This window comes from Arvicanthis niloticus, chromosome 22 (assembly GCF_011762505.2).
Source record: "Arvicanthis niloticus isolate mArvNil1 chromosome 22, mArvNil1.pat.X, whole genome shotgun sequence".
NCBI lineage: Eukaryota > Metazoa > Chordata > Mammalia > Rodentia > Muridae > Arvicanthis > Arvicanthis niloticus.
Genome location: NC_133429.1, coordinates 49,491,558 through 49,507,249, shown reverse-complemented (window position 1 = coordinate 49,507,249; position 15,692 = coordinate 49,491,558). Strand labels below are relative to the sequence as shown.

Sequence of the window (15,692 nt, the reverse complement as noted above, 5' to 3'; positions counted from 1 at the left end):
TATAGAGAAAAGCTGTACCAGTTCCCAGGGGTCTGAGGCCTCTACCTTGTCATGGCAACAGTACACATCCACAGAGGAAGACACTCATGCAGGGCTTCCTCCTTCCCTATGTTTCTTCAGTGTCTCCAGTGCTTGTATCATGAGGGTGTGCCATCATGCCTTGCTGTCAATTTTTATTTGAACACTAGATACAAATGCTAACATTACACATGATAATGGAATACATTGCAACACTTCAAGCAGTTCATTGTAAAACTTACAATGGGTGTTAGTTCCAACACTAGAGTCATAAAGGAACAGGATGACCAAGAAAAGATGTAAAGGAGCCAAGAGTCTCCAAATGCTCCTGTGGAGTTCATTCGAAGAACATTCTCCATGCCGTTCTTTCAAACAGAGGAAGACCTGTTCATGACAGCTCACTCCTGTAACAGGAATTCTGGAAAGCTGACACAGGTGGAACTCTATGAACTCAAGGTAAACCTGGACTACTAAAAATGAGGTCCTGGGTTACAAGAGAGGGAGATGAAGTTGGGGGTGTGTGCAGAGAAAGCACACCACACACACATACACATACTTGTTATCTTCCTATCCTGTCACATAAAATCTCTTCAGGACGTGAGAGCAATAAGACTACTTTGATTCATGCAAGCTGGGTTAGAAAGTGGTAACCATCATATGTGCAGGGGACCTACATCCAGTTCACGGACCCTTTGGTTGGTGTTTCAGTCTCTAAGAGCCCCCAACGGTCCAGATTAATTGTCTCTGTTGATCTTCCTGTGAAGTTCCTATCCCCTCTGGTTCCTATCAACCCTATCTGGGTGATCCTTCCCCCAATTCTTCCATAAGAGTCCCCAAGCTCTGTCCAATGTTTTCTTTTGAACCTCTGTAGCTGTTCTAGTAAGTTTAGTCTACTTTTTACACGGCCCAGGATCACCTGTCCAGGGGTGACCTGGGAATTACAAATGTTATTCCCACACAGGGGATTGGACCTTCCTCTGTCCATTAGCGATCAAGAAGTTGGCCCCATAGTTGTCTATGTGCAATCCAGTGCAAGCATGTTCTCAGGAGAGATTCTTCCTCACTTGTGTTAGTTGACAAGAACAAACAATGGTAACAACTTCCAAGGAGGGCCTCTTGAGGGGAAAGTCATTTTCTTCCCCATATCAACTCTGGGAGTCATGATGTGTCTGGGATCCCAGCCCCATCACCTTGTGTTCCTTTGAGGTCAGCTTTCCATGTTTGGGGCTGACCCTTCTACCTTCCCAGGAGCTGCTGTATTAGGAGGGCACCAGCTCTCCCTGTCCTCTCCTGTAGTTGTCCTGAGTCTAAGTGCAGGTGTCCTAAGATTCCCGTTATGTTCACAATGTCCTGGTTTGTGGTTCCAGAGTACAAGATGCAGAGATACAAGGGGAACCTGTGACTGGCCATGGGGCCTGAGCAATGACATACACCTGTATTCCCACATGGGTCCAGGATCAAAGAGCTTAAGGGAATAGACCTGTGTTATTGAATTGTCAGAGATATTCCTTTGGAGGCAAGATAGGGAGAGCCAAAGGGCACTGAGATATCAGAAAACACAGAAACAGTGGTCAGAGATAAACATGATAGCAGCCTGCTGACCTCAATGCCTATATATTTCTGAGTGTGACTTCCAGGCTCATTTTGACTCAGAGTATCTCTCTGCTTGTCTTCTATAAGCCATGTGGCTCTACCTGGTGGCACTGGTGGGCCTGTGGACACTCCTGCGCTTGTTCAGGGAGAGGAAGGTGGTGAGCCATCTCCATGACAAGTATGTCTTCATCACAGGCTGTGATTCAGGGTTTGGGAACCTGCTGGCCAGACAGTTGGACAGAAGAGGCATGAGGGTGCTGGCTGCGTGTCTGACAGAGGAGGGAGCCAAGCAGCTGAGGAGCAAGACATCTGAGAGGCTGGAGACAATGATCCTTGATGTCACCAAGACAGAGAGTATTGTGGCAGCCACTCAGTGGGTGAAGGAGCGTGTTGGGAACAGAGGTACCATTGAGATTCATGTTTGTGTCATTGGTTTATCTCCCTGTTCAAAAGGAGCCCCCTGTTTGCACTCCCTGGCCAGATCCCTAGTGGTGTTTGGGGGCCCTGAAGTAACCCAGCATGTCATTTGAGCACTCTCTCTTCTCTCTCCAGCCCCTTTCTTCTGTCTCCCCAGTCCTGTGACCTTGGTAAGAAGGTACCCTGGTGAGGACTTACCATCTCACATCCCTGTCTCTGCTCTGTCATCTTTCCTAAACAGAAAATCTAGATTGCTGGATGCCAAGAGCCAGGTTAGTTCAGGGTCCCTTCTGGACCAGAGGATCAGACTTGGCCCTGTGTCCCGTGTGCAGGACCTCTGGAGTGGAGGATCTGCAATGGATCTCCTGAGTCAGCAGCATATCTGCTCTTACCTGTCAGCTGTGTCCTCTGTGAAGGGAGACATGATTGTTCTGAGTACAGAGCAGGCGAGACCAGCTTAAGGTCTGACTTTGGAGTCTAAATACTAGGAAAGGCATTGCTATTACTTCATTAATTATTATGGGGCAAAAGTAGAACCTTGGTTTAAAAGAAATCTTAAGAAGAAATTGACAATGTGATTATTGTTCACAACACTGAGGAATGTAAATTTGAAACCAAATTAACCTATATTCTCAGTATCCTGACATAAAATTTGTACACATTTTGATTCTATACAGGGTTAAAAATATGTAAATTCTTTTCACTTAAAAAATGATCAATTTTATTACCTCAAGAACTTTTCTTCAAATAATGATATTCAGTTATTTCGGAACAACCATTAAGAAACCTTCAAGAATTTAAATGTGTGGGGAAGTGGAGTGGGGGAGGGGTAGCTGCGGGCACATCTTTATAGAAGCAGGAGGAGGGCTGATGAGATAGGCAGTTCCTGGGTTGAGGCTGGGGGGAATGGGGTAAGGGAATAACATCTGAAATGTAAATAAAATATCCAATAAAAAATTAAAAAAAGGATGTAAATATATCTTGGGGCTGAGTCTCGGCATCCTCAGCACAGTCTTCCTTCTTTTCTTTCATTATTATTACTGTTTGTAAAAGTATCTCACCTGTTCGTAGTCCTGTCCTTGTGTTTTGCCAGCACCTCAGGAAAGTTACTCAATATATTTTAGAAACTTTAAATTTAATTTTTGGCAATTTCCTACAGAAGTATTGTGTATGTGTTTCACAACCACCCAATCCCACCTTCTCCACTGCCACACCTTCTTCCCAGACCTGCTTTCTCCCCAGCCACGCCTTCTCTTGTCTCCTTCCTTTATCACCCTTCTTTCATACCCTTCTCTCAGCTTCTGATTGGAGCCAACTTCTGGCAGAAAGCAGCTATCAACTTTGCAGCCATCTTGAGCCATATACCCTGATAAGAGACTTGTTTTTCAACAGCCTACAACAGCTGAGCACACTCTGGTAACATCTTGTTTATCCCACATATCTTGTTTTGCTGTTAGTGACAACAGCTTCAAGGCACATGTGGTAAAGAGTCTTCAGCTGTATTTCCCTGCTTGTGCTTATAAATACCCAGGATTTCCTTGCAATAGGAGGAGACAATAAGGAGACAATAAAGGGACACAATAAGAGAGAGGAGAGAGAATAAGAAGAGGAGACAATAAGAGAAGGAGATAAGAAGGAGGAGACAATAAGAGGGAGACAGTAAACAAGACTTGACTACACACCCTGTCTTGTCTCCATTCTTCGAGTCTCTTCCTTTTCTTCCCCCACTCTCTCTCTTGCTAGACCCTGACCTGTGGACTAGAGCAGCAGAGCAGTCCTGGACAAGCTGCTTCTTTTTAGAATATAAGGCATCAAGTTTGATAGACCATTCAGTGTTGATGCTGAGCCTGCCAAGGCCGACTTTCTTCAAAGTACAAATGCAGCAGGACCTTTAGTTCATGCGTCTCAAGTTCCATTAGAATACTAGCTTCGCCTTTCTTCTTTTATCCACCCCTCACCTCGTTTTCCTTCATCTTCTCTTCTGCTTCCTCCTCTGCAAAAATATTAATCTGTAAGATGTAAACGTACTTTCCACATCTCCCTCTTAACAGAGGCATAACATGTCTTGGACTTCCATCCTTGCTATTGGCAAACATGAGGTCGGTGGTTCCTGAGCAGGTAACTGATCTGTCAAGAATCAAAGAAGAGGGAGGTATCCATGCTGTGAGCCATTTCTTCCTGGATGATTGCACCAACCCTGCCAACAATATGCTGTTATTTGTCCACTCTCCATCCAATATCTGTATGAATGGTCTCACCTTACCCTGTGGAATGTAAATTTTAGTCAAAATTAGTCCTGTGATTCTTTCTTCTTCCCACTGTTTCCAGGACTCTGGGGCCTAGTCAACAATGCTGGCATCTCCAACCCCTCAGGTCCCAGTGAGTGGATGAAGAAACAGGACTTTGCAACTGTATTGGATGTGAACCTGTTGGGCATGATAGAGGTGACTCTGAACATGCTGCCCTTAGTGAGGAAGGCGAGGGGCCGAGTGGTCAATGTCTCCAGTGTCGTGGGTCGAGTGTCCTCTATTGGTGGTGGTTACTGCATCTCCAAGTATGGTGTAGAGGCCTTCTCGGACTCACTCAGGTATCAGATGATTATGAGGTCCCATGGCGACCCTTCAGCAAGGTGTTTTGTTTTAATTGCAACCTTTGAGAACCCCTCATGAACAGTCGTTTTCTTCTGGTTTGGAGTACTCTCCTACCTTCTTCTCTTTGTAGTAAAGTGGTCAGTAGCTGGGCAACCACTCTCCATACCTTTGTCATGTGACTGAGGCCTGTGTTCACTTAAACTTGTCCTGCTCAGGAGGCCTGCCCTGTGGACACACCTGGGTCATTACTGGCCTTGGCCATGAGCATAGTTCCCACCTTTTTTGATGCTCAGGTTGGAGATTCTCTGGGGGGTGTGATATCACACTCATCCCACTCCTAGTATTTAGCAAGTTCTCATTTAACGTCCACAATTTCCATATTCTGGCATGACAAAGAGATTTTTTATTGGAAAATTTGTTTATTTACAATACAGATGTAATACTCTTTTTCATTTCCCCTCCCTAGAACCCCCTATCCTATACCCCCTCTTCCTTTATGCTTTTATACCATTTTGATTACCTGCCTGTGTTAAGGTCAGTTCTAGGTTGAGGGTACTAGCAATATACTAGATGCAAATAGTTGAGGAACAAGCAATAAAATAAATACAAATAGCCAAAGAAAAAGCAAGACATTAAACCCAGTTACATGAACACTCCCATGAACACAGTTTCTAAAGGCTTATCAGGATGATTGAAGTATCTGAGCCTACTTCCCTACCCGAGCACAAGGTCATTTTCATGTCTGAAGCCTACTTCCTTGTTCTAGCCTAAAATTTAGAATCCTGTCTAAAAGTACTTCTTTGTTATAGCCTAATATTTAGATTCCTATCTGAAATTACTTCTTTGTTCTAATGTTGGATTCTTGCTTGAAGCCTACTTCCTTGTCCTTGGCCAATGTCATATTTCTGCCACACAGCCCATTTCCTTGTCCTTGGCCCATGTTAGCTTCTTGCCAAGCAGCCCCAAAGGCTCTTCACCTCTCCCCCTTTTTTATTTTGTTAACAAGACTGAGCCTGTCTTAGGTCATTCTGACAAGAATTCCTTCCTTACCCATGATGGAGTATTCGTTATCAAAGGGAATGCACTTATGTCTTAGGTTGGTAAGGCTTTGTGCAGAATCTTACTCATCCTTGGCTTGCCAGCCTGTTAATTTAATAACACTGTCTGGGTGTCCATTTTCGGGTTTAAGCCATGTATTTTGGCTGTCAACATGTTGATGTTCTTAAAGATAAGCTTTAACATGGTGGGCAGGAATAAAAGATTTCCCAGGACAAGAAGAACTAGCCTGGCCAAGCTATATATGCCATTCTTGAGGTTTGACAAATGGAAATACTGAGCTCAGGCCATGGATAATTTTATTGGCATTATCTGCAGCATCAAAGGTCAACAGAACAGCATTCTTTAAATTTTTAATCTCACTGTGCAAAGTTAACACAATCAGAGAGGTGTTAGGATTATGCCAAATATCCTGCAGGTGTCTTTAAACTTTTTTTTCTAATTATAATGACAATCATTGTGCATTTCAAAAGTAACACTACTCCAATGATATCTGTCATGACACTTGGGATGGCTTCTAATTCTTGAACCCTGAACCTCCATTAGATAATTTGAATGGGTTATAAAGCACCACTTGTTGTTCCAGAAACCTATATAAATTCTTCTGTATATTCAATACATTAGTAACATTTTTTTTGCTAGATGGTTAACAAAAATAGTTGTCTTAACTCCTTGTGTCAATGCTATTGCAGAAGCAGTGGTGCTAACAATTGATGAAATTAAAGCTGTTATACCAGTGATAATCAAGCCTGGTACCCTCTTGCTTCTGCTTAAAGCCTAGCTCACTTCTTCCAGCACTTTCAAGCTTTTTTTTCAGAGAATCAAGGTTTTCTAATACTCAGGGAAGTGAGACGAAAGCTGGTTGATAGACCCCCGTAACAGACATGCCAGGTTTCAACACACTAACATAATTGGAAATTATACAGTCAATGCAAATTACAATAAACACTGTAGAAGAGACAGAACCAATTTTAGTTTGACAATTAAAAGAGCCTTAAAACATACACTAACCCTTGTTTGAAATTCAAATCCTGTCCCAACATTATCCCTTGCCATCCTAACATCATAGTGAGCTACATCTAGCTTCCAAGTATGTCTCTGACAAAGTCCAGATACAGTCTTCCAAAAGTAGACTGTTATTTCCCATATTGGATTGATTTCTAGACCAGTACCAGATTGAGTCCTAATAGCTGGTCACATTTAAGAAGAATACAAGAGACATAATTTCTCTTTTTGATTCTCTATCGCACAAGGTCTAAAAACTTGAGGCAAGGCAGCTTGTCCCATCTGGGATACTCAAGCAAAGGTGGGTCAGGAATATATGTCCAATACAGCTCCCTAGTCACCCTTCTCAGGGCATTCAGCATGCTCACAGGTCAGCATCATTCTTTGTCTCATCAACAGAATGTCTCACCTATCTTTTTAAAGTTCCATGGGCCTCTTCCACAATACCTTGTCCTTGAGGATTATACAAAATCACCATAATAAATTGTAAATAAAAGTCTCAACTGCTCTACTACAATTGCCAGACCCATTATCTATTTTTATTAGATATTTTACTTATTTACCTTTCAATGTTATCTCCTCTCCCATCCCCTCCAAACCCCTTATCCCTTACCCCCTCATCCTACTTCTATGAGGATGTGTTCCCACCATCCTCCCATTCCTGCCTCCCTGCTCTCCAATTCCTCAACACTAGGGAATCCAAACTTTCAGGGACCAAGGCCCTCCACTTCTGCTGATGCCTGACAAGTCCACCCTCAACTACCTATACAACCCTCTCTTTGTGTCCTCAGGCTGGAGGTTTAGACCCTGGTAGCTCTGGTTGAGTATTTTGATACTCCTTCTAAGAAGAACCAAAGCACCCACACTTTGGTCTTTCTCCTTCTTGAGTTTCATGTGGTCTCTGCATTGTATCTTAGGTATTGTGAGCTTTTGGGCTAATATCCACTTATCAGTGAGTACATAACATGTGTGTTCTTTTGTGATTGGGTTACCTCACTCAGGATGATATTTTCCAGCTCCATCTATTTGCCTAAGAATTTCATGAACTCATTGTTTTTAATAGCTGAGTAGTACTCCATTGTGTAAATGTACGACATTTTCTGTATCCATTCCTCTGTTGAAGTACATCTGGGTTCTTTCTAGCTTCTGTCTATTATAAATAAGGCTGCTATGAACATAGTGGAGCATGTGTTCCTGTTGTATGTTGAAACATCTTTTCGGTATATGCCCAGGAGTGGTATGGCTGGGTCCTCAGATAACACTATGTTCAATTTTCTGAGGTACCACCAGACTGCTTTCCATAGTGGTTGTACCAGCTTAGAATCCCACCAACAATGGAGGAGTGTTCCTCTTTCTTCACATCCTCACCAGCGTCTACTATCACCTGAGTTTTTGATCTTAGCCATTCTGACTGGTGTGAGGTGGTATCTCAGGGTTGTTTTGACTAGCATTTCCCTGATGACTAGGGATGCTGAACACTTCTTTAGGTGCTTCTCAACCACTTGAGTTTCCTCATTTGAGAGTTCTTTGTTCAGCTCTGTACCCCATTTTTAACAGGGTTATTTGATTGTTTAGAGTCTAATTTATTCTGTTCTTTTTTATACCTTGGATATTAGTCCTCTTTCGGATGTAGGATTAGTAAAGATTTTTTCCCAATTTGTTGGTTGCCACTTTGCCCTATTGATGGTGTCGTTTGCTTTACAGACGCTTTGCAGTTTTATGAGGTCCCATTTGTCAGTTCTTGATCTTAGAGCATAAGCCATTGGTGTTCTGTTCAGGAATTTTTCCCCTGTGCCCATGTGTTCGAGGCTTTTCCCCATTTTCTCTTCTATTAGTTTCCGTGTAGCTGGTTTTATGTGGAGGTCCTTGATCCACTTGGAATTGAGCTTTGTACAGGGAGATAAATATGGATCAATTTGCATTCTTCTACATGCTGACCTCCAGTCGGACCAGCATTTGTTGAAAATGCTGTCTTTTTTCCATTGGATAAATTTAGCTCCTTTGTCAAAGATCAAGTGACCATAGGTATGTGGGTCCATTTCTGGGTCATATATTCTATTCCATTGATCCTCTTGCCTATCTCTGTTCCAATACCATGCAGTTTTTTTAAATCACCATTGCTTTGTAGTACAGCTTGAAGTCGGGGATGGTGATTTCCCCAGAAGTTCTTTTAATTGTTGAGAGTAGTTTTTACTATCCTGGGTTTTTGTTATTCCAAATGAATTTTAGGATTGCTCTTTCTATCTCTGTGAAGAATTGAGTGGGGATTTTGATGGGGATTGCATTAAATCTGTAGACTGCTTTTGGCAAGGTAGCCATTTTTACTATATTAATCCTTCTAATCCTGTATGTTCTTGACATACAGGTCTTTTACTTCCTTGGTTAGATTCACACCAAGGTATTTTATATTATTTGTGACTATTGTGAAGGGTGTCATTTCCATAATTTCTTTCTCAGTCCATTTATCCTTTGAGTAGAGGAAGGCTACTGATTTGTTTGAGTTAATTCTATACCGAGCCACTTTGCTAAAATTGTTCATCAGGTTTAGGAGTTCTCTGGTGGAAGTTTTGGGGTCACTTAAGTATATTATCATATCATCTGCAAATAGTGAAATTTTGACTTCTTCCTTTTCTTTTTGTATCCCTTTGACCTCCTTTCGTTGCCTAATTGCTCTGGCTAGGACTTCCCGTACTATATTGAATAGGTAGGGGGAGAGTGGGCAGCCTTGTCTAGTCCCTGATCTTAGTGAGATTGCTTCCAGTTTCTCTCCATTTAGTTTGATGTTGGCTACTGTTTGCTGTTTGCTGTTTGCTTTGACTATGTTTAGGTATGGGCCTTGAATTCCTGATGTTTTCAAGACTTTTATCATGAAGGGATGTTGAATTTTGTCAAATGCTTTTTCAGCATCTAGTGAGATGATCATGTGGTTTTTTTCTTTGAGTTTGTTTATATAGTGGATTACATTGATGGATTTTTGTACATTGAACCAACCCTGCATTCCTGGGATAAAGCCTACTAGACCATGATGGATAATCATTTTGATGTGTTCTTGGATTCAGTTCTTAAGAATTTTTTGAGCATTTTTGCATCGATCTTCATAAGGGAAATTGGTCTGAAGTTCTCTTTGTTTGTTGGGTCTTTGTGTGGTTTAGGTATGAGCGTAATTGTGTCTTCATAGAATGAATTGGGTAGTGTTCCTTCTGTTTCTATTTTGTGGAATAGTTTGAAGAGAATTGGTATTAGGTCTTCATGGAAGGTCTGATAGAATTCTGCACTAAAACTGTCTGGTCCCGGGCTTTTTTTTTTTTTTTTTTTTTTTTTTTTTTTACTGGGGAGACTTTTAATGACTGCTTCTATTTCTTTTTGGGTTATGGGACTGTTTAGATGGTTTATCTGCTCCCGATTTAACATTGGTAACTGGTATTTGTCTAGAAAATTGTCCATTCCATCCAGATTTTCCAGTTGTGTTGAGTATAAGCTTTCGTAGTAGAATCTGTAGATTTTTTGAATTTCCCCGGTTTCTGTTGTTGTGTCATTCTTTTCAGTTCTGATTTTATTAATTTGAATACCATCTCTCTGCCCTCTGATTAGTTTTGTTAAGGGTTTATCTATCTTGTTGATTTTCACAAAGAACCAGCTCCTGGTTTTATTGATTTTTTTTGTATAGTTCTTTTTGTTTCTATTTGGTTGATTTCAGCCCCAAGTTTGATTATTTCCTGCTATCTACTCCTCTTGAGTGTATTTGCTTCTTTTTGTTCTAGAGCTTTCAGGTGTGTTGTCAAAGCTGCTAGTGTATGCTTTCTCCTGTTTCTTTTTGTAAGCACTTAGAACTATGAGTTTTTCTTGTAGCACTGCTTTCATTGTATACCATAGGTTTTGGTATGATGTGTCTTCATTTTCATTGAATTCTAAAAATTCTTTAATTTCTTTCTTTATTTTTTCCCTGACCATATTATCATTGAGTAGAGTGTTGTTCAGTTTCCACATGAATGTGAGCTTTCCATTGTCTTTGTCATTATTGAAGACCAGCCTTAGTCCATGGTGATCTGATAGGATGCATGGGATTATTTCAATTTTTTTTGTATCTGTAGAGACCTGTTTTGTGACCAATTATATGGTCTATTTTAGAGAAGGTACCATGAGGTGTTGAGAAAAAGATATATTCTTTTGTTTTAGGGTAAAATATTCTATAGATATCTGTTAAGCCCATTTGGTTGATAACTTCTGTTAGTTTCACTGTATCTTTGTTTATTTTCTGTTTCCATGATCTGTCCATTGCTGAGAGTGGGGTGTGGAAATCCCCCAATATTACTGTGTGAGGTGCAATGTATGCTTTGAGCTTTAGTAAGGTTTCTTTTATGAAAGTGGGTGCTCTTGCATTTGGCACATAGATGTTCAGGATTGAGAGTTCATGTTGGTTGACTTTTCTTTTGAAGAGTATGAAATGTCCTTCCCTATCATTTTTGATAGCTTTAAATTGAAAGTCGATTTTATTCGATATTAGAACAGATACTCCAGCTTGTTTCTTAGGACCATTGCTTGAAAAATTGTTTTCCAGCCTTTTACTCTAAGGTAGTGTCACTGAGGTGGATTTCCTTTATGCAGCAAAATGCTGGGTCCTGTTTACATATCCAGTCCATTAGCCTATGTTTTTTTATCGGGGAATTGAGTCCATTGATGTTAAGAGATATTAAGGAACAGTGATTGTTGCTTTCTGTTATTTTTGTTAATAGTGGAGGCATTGTTTGTGTGGCTATTTTCCTTTGGGTTTTTTTGGAAGAGGATTACTTTCTTGCTCTTTCTAGGGTATAATTTCCCTCCTTGTATTGGAGCTTTCCTGTTATTATCCTTTGTAATGCTGGGCTTGTGGAAAGATATTGTGTAAATCTTATTTTGTCCTGGAATATCTTGGTTTCTCCATCTATGGCAGTTGAGAGTTTTGCTGTGTATTGTAGCCTGGGCTGGCATTTGTGCTCTTTTAGGGTCAGTATGACATCTGTCCGGGATCTTCTGGCTTTTGTACTCTCTGGTGAGAAGTCTGGTGTAATTCTTATAGGTCTGCCTTTATATGTTCACTTGGCCTTTTCCATTACTGATTTTAAAATTTTTTCTTTGTTTTGTGCATTTTGTGTTTTGATTATTATGTGACTGGAGGTATTTCTTTTCTGGTCTAGTCTATTTGGTGTTCTATAAGGTTCTTGTATGTTTATGGCCATCTCGTTCTTAAGGTTAGGGAAGTTTTCCTCTATAATTTTGTTGAAGACATTAATTGGCCCTTTAAGTTGGGAATCTTCACTCGTCTATACCTATTATCCTTAGGTTTGGTCTTCTCATTGTGTCCTGGATTTCCTGGATGTCTTGTGTCAAAACATTTTTGCATTTTGCATTTTCTTTGACAGTTGTGTCAATATTTTCTATGGTATTTTCTGCACCTGAGATTCTCTCTTCTATCTCTTGTATTCTGTTGGTGATGCTTGAGTCTATGTCTCTTGATTTCTTTCCCAGGATTTCTATCTCCAGGGTAGTTTCCATTTGTTATTTCTTTATTGTTTCTACTTCCTTTTTTATGTCCTGATGATTTGTCCAACTCCTTCACCTGTTTGGTTGTGTTCTTTTATAATTCTTTAAGGGACTTTTGTGTTTCCTCCTTAAGGGCTTCTACCTGTTTACCTGTGTTCTCCTCAATTTCTTTGAGAGTGTTATTTATGTCCTTCTTAACGTCCTCCATCATCATCATTAGAATTGATTTTAGATCTGACTCTTGCTTTCCTAGTGATATGGAGAATTCAGGACTTTCTAATGTGGGAAAACTAGGTTCTGATGATGCTGGGTTGCTGATACTTATGTTCTTGCACTTGCCTTTAGTCATCTAGATCTCCTTGGTGCTACCTGCACTGTCTCTGACTGGAACTTGCCTTTCCTATTACCTTGGTTGTGTCAGAACTGTTTGGGGTGGGTGTTGCTGCTGGAGTTATAGCTGAGGCCCAAGATCTCTTCAGTGCTTGGGCGCAGATCAGAAGGGACCAGTGCTTTGGTCCAGGAGTGAATTCCTGGGTCCTAGTGGGTCCCAGTTGCTCCCTGTTTGGGGCAGGTGTTGCTGTCTCTTTACCTGAGTTACTGTCCTCCCAGGTTAGAGCTCCTGGGAGCCCCACTTACTCTGGGTATTGTGAGGTTGGGTGCAGAGGTGCTACCTGGGATCTGCTCAGTGCTTGGTCCCAGACTGGATGGAGATAAAGAGATTTTTGACCCTAATAAACAAACAAAAAGACCAACAGCAGCAACAAAAATCCTAACAACCGAGAGAGTGAAGAGGAGAGAGAGAGAGAGAGTGACCAAGACTCAGAGATTATTAGCAGTAGTGACAGTGTTGTTTTTCAGATTTCTGGAGGGCTTTGCAGCAGGGGTCTGAGGTAAGGGTTAAACACTAGAACAGAACATCCTGGGTTACACATTAACAATCCTGGGTTAAAACGTTAAAAGCCTGTGCCCAGTGTGATTGCTTGCAGAGTGCTGTTAGTTCTGTGTCATTCTGGAGCAAAGGGCAGGTCAGCCCTGGCAGCTGGGTATATTGTCACAGGGTGACTTTTGGAGAGTTTGAGAGTTCTAGAGAAGTTTATATGCCAAACTGATGACAGGTCAATCTGTAGCCTTTACCTTATACCTTATACCTTATACCTTATACATTGTTATACAGTATACAGCATACCTATGCGTTATACTAATGTAGCAAACTGAGTTAGATTTTCTGCTAGCTGCCAGGTAAAACAGCCTCTAAATGTGGGATACCATGACTGCCTACACAGAGTGGCCTCTAAAGACATCTGAGGAAGCCAAAAGAAACTGGCTTGAGATTTCATTAGGCAGTAGTTGGAGAAGGTGAGGTTCAAGAGTGATGGGGAACTGACTTAGGCAAGTCTAGTGAGCCCTGTGAACAGTATACGGACAACCTACCTGTGTCACAGAACTGAATATTTATATTTAGACCTGTGAGCCACTTCTGTGTGACATTGGAGTGACATTCAAAAGCACAGAGATGATGCCCTTGCCACAGGTGACATCCCCATCTGCTGCACATCCCAGACCCCAAAACTTGTGAACTTTTCTCTCCAGTGGATCATTGTGTTGTCAATTGTATTACTTTGTGCAAAAGACCTCTGATGTCTTAGATGACCTTTGACTGTTGTCTTACAGGAGAGAACTCTCCTATTTTGGGGTGAAGGTGGCTATCATAGAGCCTGGTGGTTTCAAGACCAACATCTCTGATGTCAAGAGGCTATCACATAACTTAGAGAAGCTGTGGGACCAGGCTACCCCAGAGGTCAAGGAGATCTATGGCGAGAAGTTTAAAGACTCCTGTAAGTGACCTGTAGGAACCAAAGGCAAGCCTCATCCTCCACTGAGTCTTCTGTGCTTTTCTGCTACTGGGACAAAGTCTGTCCCAGGCTATTTTTCTTCATTAGTCCCATTTCCTTGGGAGCCTATGGGATTCTAGTCACATGAAGAGGTTCTGGTTTCTAGAACTTTGTTTCCTCTTAACCTGTCATTGTCATAATGGTGAAGGTAAAACCAGGGATGGAGCTATCAGATCCCCACTTTCCATGAGCTTGGCCTTGTTCTCACCAGGAGGAGAGAATGTGAGGCTATTCTGCTAGATTGACCTCTGACACAGGTAGCTGAGTGTGCCTGGCTCTTCCTTAAAGCTGTTGCCTTGAAGTTGTTCCTTTCTGAGGAACTGGGAAAGGCTAGACTTAGGCATGGCTTCTGAGTGTGGGAGACATGGATTTTAGAGAAGCTCTCCTAGGTTGGTAATATAACAGGGGTTGTGGGATATGGAGTCGACTAGAATAATCTCTCGTTCTACACAGATGTGAAAACAGTAAAGCCATTGGTGGACATATTTTCAGAGGACCTGTCTGTGGTGACGGACTGCATGGAGCACGCTCTGACTGCCTGTCACCCTCGCACTCGATACTCAGCTGGTTGGGATGCCAAGTTCTTATATATCCCCTTGAGCTACCTGCCTACATTTCTTTTAGATGCCCTTTATTATTGGAATTTTCCAAAGCCTGCCCAAGCCCTTTGAATCTTTATGTGTGTGCAGACTTGGGGAATTAGGGTGTGTGGAGGGAGATAAAGACCCTGGGACACTGTTCACAATATTCACTGAAATAATTCTGCTTCCATACTACTCAAAACCAGTAAAGTTCAGAGGAAAGAGCCAAAGAATTCTGACAAGAGGTAGTGATACAAAGGGGCTGGCAATAGCCTGTGAAGTTAGGCAGTTTTCCAAGGCTTGCTTCAACATAGCCTAGTCTGAGAATCCACAGAACTGTAAAGGTTGTAAACACCTAGGACATGCTTTGCCTCTGTCTCCCTTCCTCTTGATGTGCATGGGCCTGGCTACTCATGATGTCATGGAAGATTGAAAGAATCCACTTCAGAATCATCTTTCTCCATGGTGTCAGGTGGGAGGGCCACCACCAGTATTCCATGCTGTAATGCAGTGTCAGCAGGCTGTGCTTAGGAGGTGGTTTTGCTGGTGGGATAGAATCTGGCTAAGATAGAAAACACAACAACAACAACCATCACCACCTCAACAATTTTTATTTGTCTTAAAACCATGGCTTTCTTTGTATTCTTTTTATTTCAGAATAAAAATTGAAAAGACTATTGTGTCCTGTGCTTTGAACTAGTTGAGCAGTGTGGAGAAGTGGGAGATAGAGATAGGGGAGAGGGGACTGCCCAAGGGAGGGTTAGCAAGAATGAGCTGAACTATTAACCTCTGCACCTGCTCAGCTCTTCCCACCAGAGAGGACAGTGGCCATTGCTTCCCTCCCAGGATTTTGAAGTATCCTGGGTCACAGGATCAAGCAGAAGAATAGGAATCCAGGAGATGCCTTGGGAGATACTGGCTCGACCCAGGTCCTGTTCTGTAGCCTCACTAGCTGACCATCTCAATTTTCTGTGTACCACTGACTCCTCATGCCTTCTGACCTCTGCTCCCTTTCTACA

At 41.8% G+C, this 15,692-nt stretch overlaps 1 protein-coding gene across 3 annotated transcripts; it reads left to right on the top strand.

Annotated features, from left to right (window-relative positions):
• The first annotated feature begins 274 nt into the window (after positions 1 to 274).
• On the top strand, positions 275 to 15,322 carry LOC143436336 (retinol dehydrogenase 7-like). 3 transcript variants are annotated; one of them, XM_076920549.1, is made up of 5 exons: positions 275 to 474; positions 1,807 to 2,013; positions 4,357 to 4,615; positions 13,872 to 14,035; positions 14,546 to 15,321. In XM_076920549.1, the coding sequence occupies exons 2-5, from the start codon at positions 1,860 to 1,862 to the stop codon at positions 14,761 to 14,763; spliced, it is 795 nt and encodes a 264-aa protein (XP_076776664.1). In that variant the 5' UTR covers positions 275 to 474; positions 1,807 to 1,859; the 3' UTR covers positions 14,764 to 15,321. The 3 variants fall into 3 exon arrangements, with proteins under 3 accessions (XP_076776664.1, XP_076776663.1, XP_076776662.1); XM_076920548.1 differs by lacking the exon at positions 275 to 474 and having other exon boundaries at positions 1,657 to 2,013; positions 4,402 to 4,615; positions 14,546 to 15,322; XM_076920547.1 differs by lacking the exon at positions 275 to 474 and having other exon boundaries at positions 1,657 to 2,013.
• The last annotated feature ends 370 nt before the right edge of the window (positions 15,323 to 15,692 follow it).

Coding starts and splice junctions, on each gene's coding strand:
- LOC143436336 (XM_076920547.1), top strand. CDS start 1,701: ATGTGGCTCTACCTGGTGGCACTGGTGGGCCTGTGGACACTCCTGCGC. Junction 4,616..13,871: donor GCCTTCTCGGACTCACTCAG/GTATCAGATGAT, acceptor GTTGTCTTACAG/GAGAGAACTCTCCTATTTTG. Junction 14,036..14,545: donor CGAGAAGTTTAAAGACTCCT/GTAAGTGACCTG, acceptor CGTTCTACACAG/ATGTGAAAACAGTAAAGCCA.